General features: G+C 36.8%; 1 protein-coding gene across 1 annotated transcript; it reads right to left on the minus strand.

Moving 5' to 3' along the window:
• Positions 1–661: 661 nt before the first annotated feature.
• Positions 662–12,522, minus strand: LOC133337019 (inactive serine protease scarface). Its single transcript, XM_061545284.1, has 6 exons — positions 12,202–12,522; positions 5,303–5,464; positions 1,557–2,309; positions 1,346–1,500; positions 1,017–1,285; positions 662–951 (listed from the first exon to the last, which is right to left on the minus strand). Exons 1-6 carry the CDS (start codon positions 12,520–12,522, stop codon positions 662–664), a joined length of 1,950 nt encoding a protein of 649 aa, XP_061401268.1.
• Between the last annotated feature and the right edge of the window lie 8,119 nt (positions 12,523–20,641).

Genomic DNA, 20,641 nt, shown 5'->3' on the forward strand with positions numbered 1-20,641 from the left:
ATTCCGTCCTGTCGTCTGGTAATACTGAACAATGTCAGATATCAGTAGGCTCCTGTAAAACTCTCACATCCGAGAAAATACAATAACGTAAGTGGTATCAATTAAATGGTTAACCACACTTCTTGGATGTACTGTAATCTTATCCGGTCTATGGCCTATATACGCCATAGAATGCACATTTTTCCAATTTCCACACACAAAAGTCTGGGTCCATTTGACCCACTATATATTGATCGAACAGTAGAATGAAGTGACAAACGATTTCTATTTAAAAACATTCTTTATTATAAACTAAATTACAAGCTAAATTTAGAAAGTTTTCGTTTATATATCATTAATGTGAATTAGGTATAAATAATAATTATATAAGTATGTAATCTCACGTTAACTCGTTCGAAATTGAGTACCGCACTGAAAATGTTACTACTGGACTACGGGGATAAGAACAAAAACATTATATAGAGGGGCGATAACTAATTTCCACCAGTCCATCGCCCGAGCAGGTGGGAATACATGAAATGGAAAAAATAGAGGGTTTGTGACTTGGAATGGAATGTCAAATAATTTAGCTGTGAGTTTTGGGTCATCAAACACCAAATATGAGAACTAGTTTCCAGGTAGCACAAATGCTCTTCAGACTGGATGCCACACACAGGTCGTTTTACACTCTGAGAAGAAGTGGCTTACTCCTTTCGAGGAACTGTTTATTCACCCAGGCGACATCTGGTTTGATGAAGCGCACGGTTTCACCTTCCCCGCATCCATTTTCAACACTGTATATGCCCTTCAGTAGAACACTGGAACCGGTTCCACAGGCGAGGGCGCTTCCGGAATCGAATTCACATGCATCAAATTTAGTAGTACTGCAAACACCGCTGCTATCGGCGCCGCAATCGCTGCGAGACGTTGGTGTGGTTGTGGTCACGTGCATGATGGCTCCTTCTTCGTGTACTGCAAAGGAATGAAGATACATATATAGGCCTGCTGATGAAAATTTACTATCAAATAGAACTTACTGCTCAGTGCTTGCTTGCCCCATCCAGTGGTCACACATGTCTCTGATGGACTGGGATCCTTGTCACTAATACAGATTGGCTGAATGTGAGTGGCGAACTGGAGACGTTGGGAGAGATGTATAACGGCCATGTTGTTGGATCCGCTACGAGGATCGTAATTTGGATGCACTTCGACGTTCTTCACTCCAACTAATTGGAATGGCAACGGCTCGTCAGTACTTCCCAGCTGCCATTCTCCGGCTTTGACTCGCAGATCTGCCACAGACACCCTAAAATTATAGTATTTTTTTTAAACGCACCGCCCGACAATGAAATAAATGCATGCTTACCCTTGTACGCAAGATGCTGTTGTCAGAACAAGGGAATCACCAATAATTGCGCCTCCACATAACAAGGATTTCGAGGAGTTTTGCAAGACCATGGCTTGCCATGGAATTTCAGCAAAATTGGTATCTATATCTTTGACGCCTTGTGGTTTCGTGTTCTGTAAACGGAACAGGTATTATTTTCGGTTGCATGGGCGAGTCAATGAGTACATACCTTGTTTCTCTGGGCACACACACCGGCCAAATTCACGGGCCAAGGATCAACATAGTTAGCATCGCGGCAACATTTGCCGGGTGCCCCGGTACCTTCAATAATGCAATCGGTTAAGGGTACTCTGAAAGGAGTAATCTCCACGGGAGTTTCGCTAATAACACCGATCGCACTGCAATAATTCTCATCGGTGCACACTAAAGCTGAGGCACACTTCGAGGGAGTGGCGGGGACCGCGGGAATGGAAGACTGTTCAGCGGATACAAACTGTCCTGGTCGTCTCTTTTGGTTCGTAGGGAAAATTTGTGGAGACAATTGATCTTCACCACGCAAGATGACATTTTCTTGATTTGATGATTCCTCCTTATGCTCGACAGGCGGTAGATATTTTGGTGGCGTTGTTGATGGTATTCTTCGGCTTGGAGGGGCGGGTGTGACAAACGTGGGTTTCTGAGGTCGTTGCGAAGGTTCCCTGGGGTTATATTTGGATTCTGTTGGCCGAACAGGGGCGTTGGTAGGTCTTACTTGAGTTTGGACTTCAGATAGTATTTGCGATTGGGATTGTGGTTGCGCCTGTTGTGGCTTACGAGCTGCTACAGGGGGTAAATAATTTTTATTCACTGGAGTAGTCGTCTTGAAAGGTTCAGGAGATGGATACGTCAGTGGTGTCGGTGGTGTTTTCAAAACATAACCATCTTGCGTTAGCATGGTAGAGGGTACGCCGCAACACACATTCGGCGCTAAACACTTTTTCGACTATAAAGAAAAAACGACATTGTTTAGTTAACAGCAACAAATAATATTCATCGAAAAAATTTATTTTATTTATTTAATTATTCCAAAAAATGCAATTTGGAGCCATTAAAGCCGATTTCAATTAAATTGTAAACTATACTACTCCATTTAACAAGATTTCTCAATGATACCTTAGAAGGTATTATTCTAAAAATATTAATATATTTGAATGTTTGGCAAGTGGCTAACTACTCAATTAAGTATATTAATATCACATATTCAATATTTAGTAATAAACAGCTTTGTATAAAATATAAGAATTTACATTTTTATATTATAAAAAAGATGACATACTTTAATTTAGGTGGAGAAATTGGGAACTACTCTCTTATAAAATTCCACCTTACACCAATTCAAGAATGTCCCTTTAAAATTTCAAGTAAAAGACTCGACTGTTTTTATATGATATTTGACGACATGTGGTCGATATCGAATACGGTCATACCAAATTGAAAGACATCGATCGAAACAACTCGATATCGACTGTCATAATTTTACAAAATAGGTATTATAGATTTGCCGCACTATTCCCATTACAGTGTTGTTGCATAAATTATGTGACGATACACTGGTACGAACAAGCATGCTTACTATTATTATCTATGTGAATTTGGAAATGGTGTACAAATTCGGCCTTGTTATTATGCATACACGGCCCCACAGTCGTCCATTGGTACATACCGAATTATTTGCCAAGCACATGTGTGAGAATATTAGCCAAATCGAAACGAATAATAGACAGTTTGGCAATACAATTGCAAACTATGCACTGATGCATCTATATATGCATGTATGCTGATTCCAATGCCAATACAATAAATATAAATCTGCAAAGGCACATAATTTGTACATAAAACTTTGCAGAGGTATTGACATGAAACCGGCGTTCTGTTGTGACTTGTATTTGTTTCACCAATCCGATCACATGCACAAATCGCCGAAGTCGCAGTAAAGCGAGATGTGGGGGAGATGCATTCCGCAATTAATCCGATTTATTTAATGGATAAATATGTGTTAAGTAGAAGCAACTGTAAACATATACACATACAGGTGTAACGAAGCCGAACGATAGCTTAACATTGTTCGTTGGCATGTTATTCGTTGGAGTGTGATGTATATGGACGGATGACGGTGCTGTTACCATTGATATTTATTTAGCAAAAGAAAAAAAACTAACAGTTATGCTCCTAATTTTGGAGGACTAAATGACCCATCCAGTCACCGTTGACCAACATTTCGTCCATATGAATGGACTGTAGTAGGGAATTATTCTATTTACATACATGTTGACATATTTAAATATTTGTGGTCTGTTTCCCTACTGCAAGAAACTACTACTTTTTACAACGTTAACGAAAGTTCCTTACCGTACCGGAACAGACCATTGAATGTTCACATGTTTCATATTTAGTACCGCCGGATTCATATCTTCACAAACACGCACACACACACACACCACACAATCAAAGAAGTAATTCAAATAGTCTATAAATTCATCAACAATTTATGTTTGGGTTTAATTTTTGTCCAAATTTAAAATCTCGAAAGTTCTACGTATTTTGGTTGCATTCACATAACTAGACGTGTTTAATAGGACTAGGAATTGTTTAGTTTTTTCTCAAACCCCATTAAAATAATAGAAATTAATGAACTTTTGCCTATTAATGACTAAAATATGGTTTATTCTATTTATTGATTACAAAATGTCCAGCAAAAGTCACTTCGAAATTATGGTATGTTTTTGTGAAAAAAATATTTTTTTTGTTTTTTAATCATACATAATACTATACCCAAAACTGTATAAATTTTTATAACTTACACGAAATGTCACATAACTTATGTAAAGTTTGAGACATTGGTCAGAGATATCGATGAACGCTTGACGTTTTAATTTGCAATTCATTGTAGACATCTTATTTTGAATCGATCACAATTTCAAATGATTCTGTGGCTGAGGGCCCTATAGAATCGCCCAGTCATTACGATTTTATCTAATATTATGTAAAACTTATCAAAATGTGATTCCGGGAAAAAATGTCATAACTCTAGTATGCAATTTTTGTGGTTAAAACATCGATCGTGTACGTTGTATTTTAAGTACGAGCCCTAAATTTAATGTTTTTCACAATAATATCACAATTTTATTTATAAGGGTATCCCGTCATTGGTTGCCACCAGCAGTCGTCTAATTGCTGTGCCTATTCGTTTCGGCAATGCAAATGGGTAAATGTAATGGACCCTTTGTCATTGGCTGCCGTTCTTTGATCCATATGCTACTGGGCAGCAATATTTCACATCGAATTGCAACATATTTTCAAACAGAGTCAGTATTTTGTAATTGTCGTGTTTTTCCAAAGCGGCATCTTAAATTTCGACTCGAAACGTTCTTTTTCTGCTAGGTTTGTGCAACACTCATGATGATAAGGCAATCGCTTTGGCGCAGCTGCTGTGCAGCAACGACACAATGTCTTTGGATTGCTGTAGACGACGGCTGGTGTACTCATTCACCTGTTAGAGGAACGATCTATTAATCAAATTGAAATACGAGAAGTCTTTGTAATTACTTGGCATCCGAATGCACATGAGTGAATATTTGTGTGTTTGTGTGGTGGTTTTGGTAAGTCATGTACCGACTTACCAAAACCACCACACACACTGTATTTGTGTAACTGTCGGTTTTGAAAACGGTTTCGATTGTTTAAATTCACATTGTCCGCTTAAAGGCACCTTTGGTTCATGATATCGGATGGCAGACAATCGATTTCTATCGTTTTGCGGATATACACCACACTACAAATACTTGACATTTCAATATCGGCATCGACGTTTTTTTATCAACGCCAGACTTGCTAGGGACTATTTGAATATGCGAATTTAAATTTTTCTGGCATTAGTTTGAAGTGAATTTTTCAATAATGGAATCATGTTTTCAATCGCATCTAATGAATACTTACTTGCAAAGTTACTACAGCATTGGCAAGAATTTCTCCATTGCGGCAATCACGCGGAGGGACACATGCCATATTAGATGAGCATGTGGTGTAGGGAGTGGATGTAGTGGGTGGTTGGGTAGGCGGATTGTATGTACAGCAAACATTTTCTTCTGGAGCACAGTTCTGAAAAGAGAGAGAGAGAGAGAGTAAAAACAAACAATTAAAACTCATATTTATGTGACAGGATCGGCAATGTTCTATTTATCAGTTGCAGAAACTCCAGATCTGTCAATTTGCGCACTATTATTGAATATACCGACAACCAACAAACACTTTTCTTTTTTACTAAGGAACCCCTGCAACTGATCACCATGGCGCTAATTATGCCTGTGCCAATCTTGGCTTGACGAATTTGCGATGAACGAATGCGAAACTGGCATTCGATTTGATTTTGCCATTTGAAATACGTAAAGTCATTGCTAGTGGCAGATCATAAATCATTCAGTCCTACAACAAGAATAGGCGGAATAGAGCGAGACACGCCCGTATCGTGGCAATGGGGAGTAGGTACTAGCTCAAACTGAAGCGAGGCGAAATGTCGTTGTTTGTGAGCGTGTTTGTGCAACAATTAATAACGAATAACAATTCCGATGGTCTTCTTGTTCGGACTGCTGAACAAAGAACTGCAAGTTAATTAAAGACAGGTTAAAAAGGTTATGCAAAACCCATACAGAAGAACCACATCGTAAAAAACGATGCAACATAACTAATAAATGATCTGTCATTGGCGATTTGAGCGTTTAGATGTTAATTCTCGGGGACTGGTTATAACACGTTGCCACTTTGCATACGGCAACAGCACACAGCCGCACACACGACTGACAAAAGTTGGCCCCACACAATCCGATCTGTGTCCATTGCTGCTCATCTCCATCCGTACTTAGCATTTGAATTGACCTCTCTTTGCCATAAGGCAAGACGACACGATCGCATCCAAGCATTGCATTGAGCTGTCCACATAAGTTGTTCGCCACTTCTTCTTAATTCGAGAAGTCCACACACACACTCACTCACAGACAATTTGAATGGTTGTTATGGCCAATTTGTTCTCTTGGATTCAGACGAATGTTGCCACAGAGGCTGGACCAATTCATTGACCGCTCACCATGCACATGATTAACAAATATGCAACACCCAAGCGCAATATTAACGCCATTAGTAAATTCATTGGTCGGCTGTCGTTGTTGTTGGTGTCACTGTCACTGTCGCTGTCGTGTTGATCATTCGCCATCTACAACTGTGCACGCCAGTGATGGAGATGTGGATGTCGGTGATGGCAGTACTCCAGTATCAAATATCAACAATTGGCAATGTTACATCTTTCTGTCAGATCTGTTGAATGTTTGTGCCACGGGCAGCATTGGCAGAGGTGAGGACAGCGTGTGGCGCACATTGACAACGATAAATGTTCATGTGTCTTTAGCGTTGGCATATGTCAGTGTATCAAAAACGAACCACCACGTTTAGCTGTACAAATGACCATTGGCCACAATGAAGCCTAACCTCCGGGCTCTGACATTCAGCAGACAAATGGAGGTTTCTTACTGTAACCGAAATTAAAATCATCAATCAAGGTGTGAATTAAGCCCAGGGAAATACTGTATCTAATTATTCAGCATCGGAGGCTACTATTAGGAAACTTGCAATTTGGGTGCCTCCCAATGCACCCCAAGTCGATAATCGTTAACATATTTTGAAATGTACGTATTTCGATTACTTGTAAAATTCTCCGTTGCAGGATTAGGGGGTATATTGAATACCTGGAAATGTCTGTGCTGTAGACTGTAGTACTGTTAATGCTTACGCTTTCGCGTTATATGTTGAGGATCTCATTCCAAAGATCCTCAACATATAACGCGAAAGAAGTTAAACATTTAAAAGTTGTGGATTTGTGCAGGCTCCGGAAAAGAGTATGTACAAGAAATTGCTAGAGTTGTTGTCTTCAAACTATTCATAACATCGTGCCTGCTGCTGTGACAAATTGCCTGTTTTCTGGTAACATGAAGATCATAAATGGGGTGGGGTGCTGACCCATATTCAAATAAATACTAGCTGTGTCCCTCCCTTCATTCCAGTTCCATGCTAGATTCCGCATTGTTCACTAGTAAAATTTAGCATACAGCGACGAACACTGTTGCTGGATGCCACTTGGTTTGATGGGTTCTACGTTGGATCGACTTTGGTTCGGCAACAGCCAGCATCGATTAGATCGTTTACAATAATTTGGTTGTCATTGATTAATATGGCAATTTATTTATTGACAGCTTGCTGTACAAATAACTATGTTCATGTGTTGGATGTATGAATGCATGTCGATAATGTAGAAACATCAACTACCACGAATCTCCATTCTGAGTTGAAATATTTGGTTTTTGTTGTTGCTTTGGCAGCTAATGATGATCGTCACTGATGTCCAATAAAATGAATGACTACATTTTGCAGCATGATTTGCGAAAAATGTAAATCTCAGCATGAAGCTGTCACAATACAAAAGAAAACATGAAATCGTTCAGGGGTGATTAGCTTTGCTACGAAGAGATAACAAATACGTTTGCAACATTTTGGACCATCACAAACTGTTGAACGCCTACAGTATCCTTTTAGTCTCGTCTCCGTGTTCAATTGGTGAACAGTACATGTTTCAGTTCAGAACTGCTTCATCTTATTATTACAACGTGTTGCATCTTGTTGTTACCAATTTCATATTTCATCATTGAAAGCATCTTCGTAGCCAATCTGACATGTTGTATTGTTCGGATCTGCCTAAGTTTGCCCTTAAAGGTATGTGTGGGTGAATGTTACACAATAAGAGCTTTTGTGTAATGTTAACGACCTAGATCCAAATTCTATGTATGAATAAAAGAGAAATTAAAAATCACAATTCCGAAAACCAACAATCGCCAGTATGGAAATGTCGCCCCCATAGATAAACAATCGCTAGCTATCCAAATACGATTTGAATTTAATGAATTTACGAGTCAATGTTCACTTCAACGGAACTGTATTAATTGGTATCTGTGTGTTGTATTGTTTTGTCGAAGTTCTGCAACGCCACAACAAATCTGATCTGTCATACAAATAACCATAACAATTCTAGGCAGTGGGTGCTTTTTATTGATGCCTCAACGACTTGTCTCACACATCGATTCTTATCACTTCCATTTGCTTTGTTGTTGTTGTCCCCACGCCAAAAAGTTGAGTCAGTTGCAGTTTTTGGTATTCTATATCGTCATCACCTATCGTGTGTAGTGTAATCCGCCAATGACTGTATGGCGTGTAAGCATTTGGTGATCTTGAATTTGTGGGCTGTCTATTTCTGGGGGAAAGTAATTTAGTAACATGTTCGAATATTATAGAGAAGCTATCGTGCTAAAGTCATATAAGGTTTCCAGTTACCTTCTATAATTGTACCAAGCTTGGAGAGATACACCCGCTTTATATGTTGCACACAGTATTTTAGGGGTTGTCTGTATTACAAAAATACGAATGGAAAGAACTTATCTCAACGAAAGTAATTGAACAAAAATCTTCAATTTATCGCATAAAATGTGCTAATTTTGAAACATATTCCAAGTAGAAAAATAAACTACACCCTATTCACATGTTTTTCATAGTGTAATTCAAGAATTCCGTTTGTAATTCACAACATATAATTTGCAATTCATAGAATACCTTTCGAAATTCAAAGGATTACATTTGAAATTAATAAAATTGCATTTGAAATCCATAACACTTGATTTGAAATACATAGCACTTCATTTGTTATTCATAACATTTAATTTTAAATTAGAAAACATTATTGGTAACACAAAAAGAATAAGTGTGATTTTGAAATGAACTATTACGAACTACAACTGAAATATTATGAATTTCAAGTGAAATGTTATGAATTTCAAATTCAGTTCTTTGAATTTTGAATTTAATATGAAAAGTTTAAAGTAAAATTGCACATGAAATGTTGCAAATTGAATTTGAATTACAACTGAAAAACAAAACGAATTACAAAAAACAATTGAAATGTCAAAAAAAAAACTTAAAACAATTTAAATGATCTCTAAATTAATAAAATTATAACAAATTGGAAATCCGGATGCTATCAGTTGTCCGGATTAGCGAGATTTTAATGAATATGTTTATGGTGTAACCATGCTGGATCTGAATCTGACCTCAACGTTACGCTGTCAATTAAATTTCAACAATATTGGTGTGCCTAGGATGTGATAACTTAATTGTCACGTCGTATCACGTTTTTCATAGTGTCATTGTCCGAATAGAAGGCTACTGTGCGGGAGCACTCGGGCATGACAGCTGATCGTGATGCTATCACCTAAATATATCTCAATATCAGTAGAAAAACATTGATTGTTTCCTTAGTGTGTGCTCAGTGCGAATACTATTTTGATTCTTCGTTGTGTACACATTTTGGGAAACGCGGAAAACATATTGATGCCAGTTTGCAAATTCACACATACTAAATAACTCGATTTCACACAATTAGCGTTTCGTTGTGAATTTATTTTAGGCTTCAGTGCATTTCGAAACTGGCGGAATCGCAACAACAACACCTGCAACAAAACCCGTTTAAAATCAATTTCGGAATGGCGATTAGAAACACCTATCCCTTAACTTTTGTGTGTTGACGTGAAATGGCAGAGATGCTTACATTGCGGTGTTGTAAATTGGATTTTACGCCATGACGCCACGTTATTGGTTCGTCATAAATTTCAAAATGGAAAAATTAGTTTTCGATTTGAAAGCTGTAAAAATTATCGATCAGCCAAAAAAAATAAAAAAATATATATAAGGAACAAGCACGGGGAGTTTGCCGAAGTTCTCTGTGGATGAAACACAACATAGCAGAGATTCAACATAGCTTTCAATCGTTGTAATTATATTTGAAGTTTTCCCGTTTCAACCGTAATCGATTCACGGTTCATGAATAACTATTGGTGGCGCCCTTTAAGTTCTTATGTAATGTTGTTATTGGCCCACTGCTGTGCTGAGCACCTGCAAAGGGTTAAGTTCATTGCTGTGTGTACTTTTTTGCTGTGGAATTTGCATAAAAGACTTATTTCTTTGTTGTTGTTGCTGTGCGTCTTCTTCTCTTTGGTTTGACTGCATCATAAACCTGTTTCGCAATTAAACATGAACTTGGGGCATTATCAAGAGATGAGTTGCATTTTTACGTTCGACATACTTTTTCCAGACAAACATATGACCGACATGTTGCATCTTCGTCGATATATACCAACGTGTGTACGTGTATGTGCCACGTCCACTGTCACCGCCACGTTGCCGCATTGCCGAATACCATACAGGCTCCATGGTTTTGCTTTCCAACCACTTCATGAAAGTTACGAAATTTCAATGTTGGTAAAAGACGTTGGTGATGTATGTGTGATAAACCGTATAATGCAAATAAAATCGAAAATATGTTGTGCAGGAAAGTTCGAAGGACGGGTGATGGTGATGGTCGGAAATTAACGGTTTAATAAACTAAGACAGCTACCGGCCGAAGTCGAGAGAAGTCCCATCGCCACCATCACGACCCAGTAAACGAATTCGTCGCCATCCACACATATACGCACATATGAACACACACACACTCACATTCTGTGATACCTTTAAGCTGGCTTATCTGCATAAAATTTATATAAACCGTCGAATTGATAAACGTTTTTTTCCAAATAGCTTTTCGCTGTTTGTTGCTTGTTCGTTGTTTGTCTGTTGTTTTGTTCAAAATAAAAAAAAATATATATGTATATATATATGTATGTATATATAGATATAAATAAAAATAATATAATGGGTAAAACCAAATTCAATTCTGATTATGTAATTGAAAGACCCGCGCTCACACACACACGCACCTGAGATATCAGCACCGGTCCCATTGCTCTGCCATGAGACAATCGTTTCGCACAGACTTCGACAAACACATTTATTATAAATTAATCATTGTTGCGTTTATTAAAAAAAAATAACAAAAATAAAACAACAAATACAGCCACAAAAGCAACAAAAACAAATGGCAATCAATAAATTGAGGGGAACTTGTTTACGTGGAATCTCACCAGATTTCTAATTACCACCGGCTCATTGAAATGTGATGACGGTTATGTTGCCACAGCCTTTCGGGTGTTATAAACTCCTAGGATATACTTTTTTTGAATCACAATTCTTGGCCATTAATTGACTATGGTCTGACCACATTCAATTTTCTACATTCAAACGACACTTAATTTAAATTTAATTTGATTGCGTTTACAATTCTACACAACAATCGCTTATATTGTTAAAAAATAATAAACATAGGGATTTAAAAACTATTTATTTTTATAATAATAGTTCCGTACTGCAACAATTGCGTCAATTACTGCATTTACTCTTTAATCCATCCATTTGATTTATTAGAATTCAATATTTCACTATTCTTTGGTTTTTTCTTACCCCATTACAGCCCATATACTTTCAATTGGATTTATAAAAACGAATTGGAGACCACAGGTCTTTACAAAAACCAATTGGTCTGCATAAAGACCTAAAGGCCTGTGGCCATTATAAATTGAATTGAAAGATGGCTATGAAATGAGCCCCCAAAATTAAATTCGATGAATAAAATAATAAATGTAGTAATTCATGCAAAGGGTTAGGTCAATCAATACTACCTCCTTATGTTATTCATACCGAACGAAACTGTCATGCCCAAAAATTAAAAACAATTCCTTTTAAGTACCTGAACTCTATTTATATGATTTTTTGTGGGAGTTAGAGGGATGTTAACCTCAAATGTTAACATTTAAATATGGGTTACAAACTTTTATGCTTTTAAAAATATAATGCTGCTATTATTGACTCACCTGGACTTTGGGCAACTGCTCGTTAAAGTAGCCGTTTATGCACTTGTCTTTGGGCACACATTGCTGTCCGCGTCCTTTGCACTCCAGCAGGGTTGGCAAGTACTGTTGTCCCACAAAGGGCGATGCGCGTTTGCTTAGCATGGATATAAAAGCTGCAGCGGCTGGGTTTGGTCTGAACTCATGGTCCGGATGAGATGCCAATCCATTTTTGTATTCACCATTGAGGAACATATTCGAGCTGTATTGCGAGCCGTGCACTCCTGTGAGGGCGTACGAAAGTGTGGCCACCAGACCAAATGTCAATATGCGACAACTTAGCATGATGCGTTAATTGAACTATTTTGTGTTGAATTTATCGTTGGCAACAGTAAAAGGTCAAAGCTACCATCCGGCTTCTGTAGTCTCCTGAATACTGATCTGTAAAATAGAAATAGAAAACGAATTAATAATGTTCCCGGAACAATTGTTCATGCTGCATATTTAAGACATCAATGTCCGGCAGATCCTCGAAACTCTCCTGGCGTTTTAAACATGCCAACAAAATGCAATTTGCAAACGGATTCTGACGATGCCATTGATTGATTAGGCGATAATAGTCAGTGCTATTAAAACTGTTTAATATAATGCGCGAGAGCTATTTCGGCACAACGTGCCACCTATCCCCCACCAGTCGAAGTGAACAGTATTATTTATTGAGTGTTGCTTTGCAATTAATTATCCAATCGACCACTCAAAGCCATGCGCCCGGACATTTGTACACAAATATGGCACGTACTCATATATGTGTACATGCCCGTACATGCATTGTACACAAGGTGTTGTTCGGTAGGTGGTAGATTCTTGTGCGTATCTCCACCGCTGGAGGTTGTTAAGTTGTGTAAATTTAGTTTTGGACAGACAAGTTGTGTACGAGTCGCATCGAATACGCGGTGCTCAACACAATAATTTACTTCCTTCTACGTTTTGACATAAGCATGCCCAGCATTGATGCATTGGTGCACAATTTGTAATTTGTGTGTCGCAGCAATGCAAGAACGCCTGTGTCTGTCCGTCTGTGGAAGCCTACAAGTAGTAGTTGCTTATTTTCTGGCTTGCATGACTCCGACTAATAAAGTTGCTCAACAGATTTGTCAAATAATTCTAGCGTCAATTGTTGCCCCGTCCGCTGCTCATTGATCCGACAGTCTGGCCAGACAAGCTGTCGGACAGACAAATAAGTAAATATTTGCCACTTTCGTAAAAGGCGAGAAACAATTTTACACCGATATTGCAATGTTTGTCGCCGAAGCCAAAACCGAATCGCATAATCTATCTAACGATGCATCTACCGATGTCTGTCTATGCAAAGCCGTTGTAGTAGCTTCGAACGTGCTGAATGCTAAAATTCGCACAGCCAGATTGATAATTGAAAAAAGAATTTTCATTTAGATATACTCAAACAAACCGACAAACACACATACACCCGAATGCACGAATGTACATATGTATATTGCATGTGTGTAAGCAAATCACATTACGTAAAAGATCAAACAGAATTAGTTGGCGGAATTTGCTAACAACCGACCACAATGCTGTGATAATTGTGGTGATGGGGCGTTGATGCCGTTGCTGGTACGGTTACTGGGTTTTCGGCCGAGCGAGCTACCGTTGATCCGGTATTTTTCAAACCCATACTATGATGCCATCGTGCAACGGAGTCAAGCTGTTGTGATAGAGCCGATAATGTCATAATTATGGCAAGGTGACAACGTAATATTCAAAGTATAACAATTACCAGAGTACGTACACCTGTATGGGCGTAAATATGTTTGGCACGACAAATGTACTCGTTCGATGATATGCTTGGACGCAAACCTCCAGAACCCTATATAAGTACATATTTATATAGGAGTTGGCCACTTATTGAAAAAGGTATCTATATTTTAGATATGTAAAAGCTGTGGCTATTGCCTGCCGGTTGACACCAATTAAAAATTAAAGCTAAGAGAATATGAAAACATCTTCGGCATTGATCAGATGTAATGTGAAAGTGAAATTAATTCAATAATTTATTCTGTAAACGGTAGAGGAGGGGGTGACTGATTAACGTGACTATTGGACATTATCTTATTTACAAAAATATCGATCAATTATTTCGCGTGGAGTAAAAATACACCATCCGAAATCAATCAACGGATGTTGTGTAGTATTTGACCCAATATTCGATTCGTTGTTAGTGTCATAATCAATAAGCTTTGCTAATATCCCCAATCCGATGGAACGCGTGCTTAAACTATGTATGATTATTTGTTGTTTTGGAATGTCCGTAAATCGTTTTTAAGGAATGCAAATTCATGTGCTCTGAGAGAGGGTATGCGTGATGTTTTAATGGAATTCTTTAAGCAGAGTCACCATACATCTCCCTCTCCATCTTTTTTAATTTCTTTCATATGCGGACTATAATAATGGGATATGTTTGTGTTTTTTTATTTCGACATGGAATTAAATCAAAGAAATTGAAATAGAAAGTCGATTTAGTTGTGTTTATTATGTATACTAAAAAGTGAAATATTGTGGTATTGTATATACAGTCACATATATATATATATATATGGTCAAACCAGTTCCACCATAAAAATGATGTGTAATTTCTAGCATCCAAAAATTTAAATCCGTCAACGGCAAAAAAAACAACAATAATGACCAACAGCATTTTTTATTCTAACAATATTTTCTCTTCGCTTGGACCTTGTGTCTGTGTGTGCGAGAGCAGTAGCCCGTACACACTTTTGTTGCTATTTTTAGAATTGAGGTATTATTGAAAATATTCAAATTATAGAAATGGGGATTTACTAACGATTTATAAAACACATACATATGTATGTATCTATAATACAATAATAAAGGTAGAATCACTTGACGAAATTAATACAAACTGTTGTCTCTACATGCATATAAACATATCATAGTTCACTTCCGAACACTGTGAAGTGGTATTTTAGTTACAACTGAATTTGAAAATATTTTAACGGTGATTGTCATCGTTAAATATTAGGTCTATTTATATAAAGTTCGTTATATCCCGTACACACAGAACTCTTCGTTACACCCATTCTTTGCTATATCCGTTGTTCGCTATAAGAGTAAAGATTTTTATGAAAAATGTAAACCTTCGGAACCAGATAGGGTTTTCGCTATAAGAAAAAATCGTTATAAACGTACTAGATTGTATTTTCAAAGTGTAAACCGCACTTTTAGGCATATGCCATAAGGGCGTTTTTATTTTTTAATTTGATTTTCGCCACAAAAGAAAAACACATGCAATTTGGAGCGTACGAAATTTTACGTTGAAATGTCAAGTTTCAAATTAGAACATAAAATATTTAGATTGTTCGCTTGAAGATATGAATTTGACGTATTTGGGTAATAATAAGGTCGTACACAACATTTTGCCATAGTAAGCAAATTGCATTTTTTGTACGCCACGTCGGATTATAGGTAACGATGTTAGGTTAGGTTGAAAAGAGGGGTGGATAATACTACCACATGTCCAACATGGGAAGGACATACACATAAGTCAATTGAGGCCTGTTGTGTGCTCTAGAAATGCGGAGAAAGTAAGAATTAGTGAACGTTTAGATCCAAAATATTTTGGATTTGTTCCCCCCTATGAATCTAGGAATTCCGTGTTTTTGAGGATTCCTTCAGTTTTCTCCATTCACGCCCCCTCGGATCAGATGTCGATGTTAATAGTATGAATTTGCAATAATTATTAGTGTTCTATTCTGCAGAACTACATTTTCATGAATATTACAATGGAGTAGATACACTATAACTGAGTTTAGATTCGAATTATATATTATATTGCGATTCGGAGTTATTAAAGGCAGAGTTAACATTAAACAAAATACTTCCCATTATATATTAAGAACAGAAATCCAAAAATTCCGATACTTATTTCCAGAATTTTGTTGATCTGTCGCGATGAACTGTCGTGACATTTTTCGAGCACATTGTAATATCGGGAAGTAATAAAAAAATGCGGGATATAAACTTAGAAAATATTTACGTTATTTATTTATCGTTATTGCCATTGGTACAGAATGACGAACATATTAGAAAACTTGGAGATTACAGACAGAATACTTAAGGAAGCTAAGCACATTGACGAACGAACACATACAAAATACCATTCTCAGCTGTGTATCGCAATTCGTCGCCAATGTCCCAAATGCAACATATTCGACACATGTAGCGGTTGAATATTTGAAGATAATCCTTCCATTAGTAAACCACATTCCTTTCTAAACGGCATCACGTTAGGTGGAAACGTTCATACCGATAGGGTTCCGAGTAGTTTCTATTTCGTTACATATTAAATGCCATATCTGATATTGATAAAATTTGGTATCGGCATTGCAACCAATGAGTTTTGTATTAATTACAAGAATCTGCTACACATAAAAATTATATATATACACATATAGATATATATCACCTCACACAAACACAATTAATGACTCATAGTCCTTTTTTGAATTTGTCTATATTCCGTAATAAAAACACACACACACACATACATTTACACACTTTCTTCAACTGGCGGCGTATGTATGTTTCCACCTGGCACTTGGGCAGAACACCAACATATTCATACTACTATTACGTCGTCTGTGGGATGAATGATGCCCCCGTTGAATGCACGCTGACAGACAGACAGTCAGACAGTGATTTCTTACATTGTTCGATATAAATGTTCTGTTGTTGTCATTACCTCGTTGTTGTTTGAAGATCGTTTGTTTATTTATTTATTTGTTCACTGGCCGATTGTTTGCGATTCGATATTGTTGTTGATTGCTTTCGTTGTCGAGTAATTCCGACTTTGACTTGACTTAACGTCCGCCGCGTACAGGTATTTTAAAGATAGTGTCTTATCTGCGCCAAGTCCGTTGCTTTTATATGCAGCAAGTTTTCGGCAGGTGACGTCTTACTGCGTTGTCGATGCTGCGCGTTGCTGCTGAGGGCGTTTCAGCCACCGTCGTAGTGTGTGAATCTCCCCTCGGCTTCAACGACGGCTGGGTAGTGTTATAGATTATGTGTAGCGCGGTGTGGGGGAGGGGTTCGCAAAACAAAAACAACGGCCAGTGGTGTGCCTCTTGGCTGTGGTCGCCTGCCAAAAAACAAGTGTTTTTATTTCGGCTTGGTGAAGAGCGCTTTGTTATTGTTTTCTTCTTCTCGGCTCAGCTTGTTGTATGTTACATTCTTAGACTTGAATGGTACTTTGGCTGATGCTGCTTCAGTAACCGGCTCACTTGGCCGCTCTGTTCCTGCACTGCCGACGTGAAGATGGATCTCAAAGCGTGTGATCATACTCTCTGTCTATACTCTCGCTCTGTCTCTCGGACGTTTTGATTTTAGCAATAATTAGCATTGATGCTCTGAATATGCAAGAGCAACTTCAGTGCTTTGTTTTGGTCGCTCTGCTTTGGGCCAAAGGGAATTCACTTAAAAACAAAGAAAAACAAAAATCATCACAATGTGTGTGCGCGTGTTTGTGACGGAGTTTCAATTCTGCTGACATGTTTGTTTCGTCATGCTAATTTCAGAAGCTGCTTCCAGCCAGCTATTCTATCCGCATTGAAATATTATTACGTTTGTTCACTGATCGTCACCCATTAGTAACGACACGATATTTGGCTGGTCATATGAACGGACTGGCATTGCAGTGACTCATTTCACCTAACCAAACGAAGTCGTAAAAACCCAATGTCTTTCCGCAGCCATTCGAAACCACAATAGAAATATTAACGCATTAGTGGTCAAAATTTAAAAATTTGTCATCTGGAATAGTCTGACCGTTATTTGTATTTGAATGACGGTCTCTGCAAACAATAATATCGATTTGCATTCCTTCCACTGACGTTGTTTTACAGTTTAGCTTCTTCTACGACTTTGGTCTAATTCCTAAAAGCCCCCCAAAGGTGTTGTTTAATTCGTGAGCTCCACCCAATGACGTTGTATAGATCTTCAGATCCGACCATTGGCGTGGTTTATTTCAAAACTTTTTTCCACCAGAATGCAATGGAAATGTAATAATTTCTAATTTCATCTATTAGAAAAAATATTCCTTTTCGATCTAGTAGATATTATCAACTATTATATGTAGATTTTCATCGCACAAATTATTCTATGGGAGATCCAGTCAGCAAAATTTGTATTGATTTTAATTCTGTGTACTCTAATGTAGATTTTTGCAAGAATGTTGAACTTATAAAATCTAATATAATTGTATTTTTTAATGAGTAGTGCAACTTAATAATAAACTGGCTGTTGGAGCAGATTCTGTAGCTGGTTTTCTATTCCCTTCTCATATTCCACCATGATGCGGATTATGGTGTGTACGCGATCCCTACGAAAGGGGAGGTCGTCCCCTCGGTCGGCAGGAGTGGGCAAGTGAGGCGTAGGAACGTTCGATAAAAAAGATGAATTTTCAAAATACATGTGCATACTAAAGTAGCTGTAACTCATGAACCAACATTGTTACAAAGGCTGTTTGTATGTAAAAACCTTGGCATTGATGTTACCGTACATATGTAGATTGATGGTAACATTATATGTCATAACAAATTGTTCTGTTTTTTCACAAATCCATTTCCAAATAAAAATTGAACTACATTTAAAAAATAACCATGGCATAATTACTCAAGGTAGTTGCGTACAGGTATAAATTCCAATTTTTTCATCATTTTATATTTGACAACATTCAGCTTTCAAAATTTAACTGAAAATATGCAGTGGAATATTTAGATGCAATTATGAATAGAATTGTCCATTCTAAAATAAAAAAATACATTTTTAATTTTTTAAAAAAATATGCCAATCGACATGCATAAAATTTTATGGAATTTATTTTTCAAACAATTAAAAAAGAAAGGCATAGCAGTAGACCGTCGAGATTACACTTTTATAAGAAGACCATGGAATCGAAAACAAGATTTTGGAATCAAAAAAGATTTGCTTCGATGGGACCTTTTTATCTTCTTTGCATGATATTGTTTTTTTTTTTTAATTTCATGTGAGGGCATAAAAACACTACGGAAAATGGTCAAAATCCTGTTATCTCTCTATACACCCGATGGCACCAACATGATTGCATTTAAGGCGCTCTTCTGATGCTACTTTTTATACAAAAATCAGATATTTACACAAACATTTAGAATTTTAAAAATATTAAAAAAATAAACAAATAATTTACATTTTTCAAAATGATTAATTCTGATTGGTGGAATTTAATTTGATTCGCGTTTTTTACGTCATGGCGAAATTATAATGTTCCCAATTCGCCGATGCGGCTACCTTATATATCTACCTTGGGCCAGCTGCTATCTACATATTTTGTCAAAATAGTTGATTTCTAATAAAAAAAACAAGGTTTATTGATAAGGTTAACAGGGAGACGAATTCAAAGTCTTCATTGACTGTCAAATTTATTATTTGAAGAATAAATAAACAAAAATATTTTTATTCCAAACAAAATCTATGTGCACATTACTATCATTACGTTTTCCTGAAAAATAGTTTGAGTTTTCATTCTGTACTTGTTGGTATTTCGCGATTAAAATTTTGACAGCAAGAGAAGACTAACAACATTACCTAAAATTCAACGAAGCGTACAAAAATATTTAACTTCCCCACTATGGCAAAATGTTTTGTACGGCCGTATTACCCAAATACTATACAAAATCGCGAAATAAAATTAAGAAATTATAAAATGTTTTCAAATATTTCATATTCTTATTGAAAGAATTATATTTCTTTATGTTTCGTTTCTTTTTTTCAACAAAAGAAACAAAACAAAGATAGTTGAATTTTTTCAACTTTGAAAATTTGTACGTCGACGTATTTACGTAACATGCATATAAATACTTGTGTTCTATTTTTGTGGTGAAAAACGTCGAACGAGCTTGTTGAATTTTAGGTAAGCCTGTAAGGCATGAATTCGGCTGCCTGTTATTTGAAAGGTTAACGTTGTAAAAAAGTATGTAAAATAATTTTTCTTTTTAAAAAACAAATGTGTAAAACAGCAAGATAATTATATCAAATAGTGTGAAAAATATATAAATGATTAAAAAAAATCAGTGCGGGGTGCTAATTTTGTCGTTCACGTTGAAAAAATATATAATATAAACGAAATATTTTAAAAGAAAAAACTGTTTTTCTTGTGTATAACCCTGCTCTGTCAAAACTATTGGTCTGTTCCCGTACTGCAAGAATCTACTACTTTTTACTACGATAACGAATTTTCCTTTATGATATTGAAGAAAATAGTAAAATCGAGAAGATTCTTGCAGTACGGGAACATACCATATATCTCAATTTGTATACGTACTGCAAGAATCTACTACTTTTTACTACGATAACGAATTTTCCTTTATGATATTGAAGAAAATAGTAAAATCGA

The sequence above is a fragment of the Musca vetustissima genome, unplaced genomic scaffold (assembly GCF_032173495.1).
Source record: "Musca vetustissima isolate MV318-11 ecotype Yass unplaced genomic scaffold, APGP_CSIRO_Mvet_v1 utg6013, whole genome shotgun sequence".
NCBI classification, from domain to species: domain Eukaryota; kingdom Metazoa; phylum Arthropoda; class Insecta; order Diptera; family Muscidae; genus Musca; species Musca vetustissima.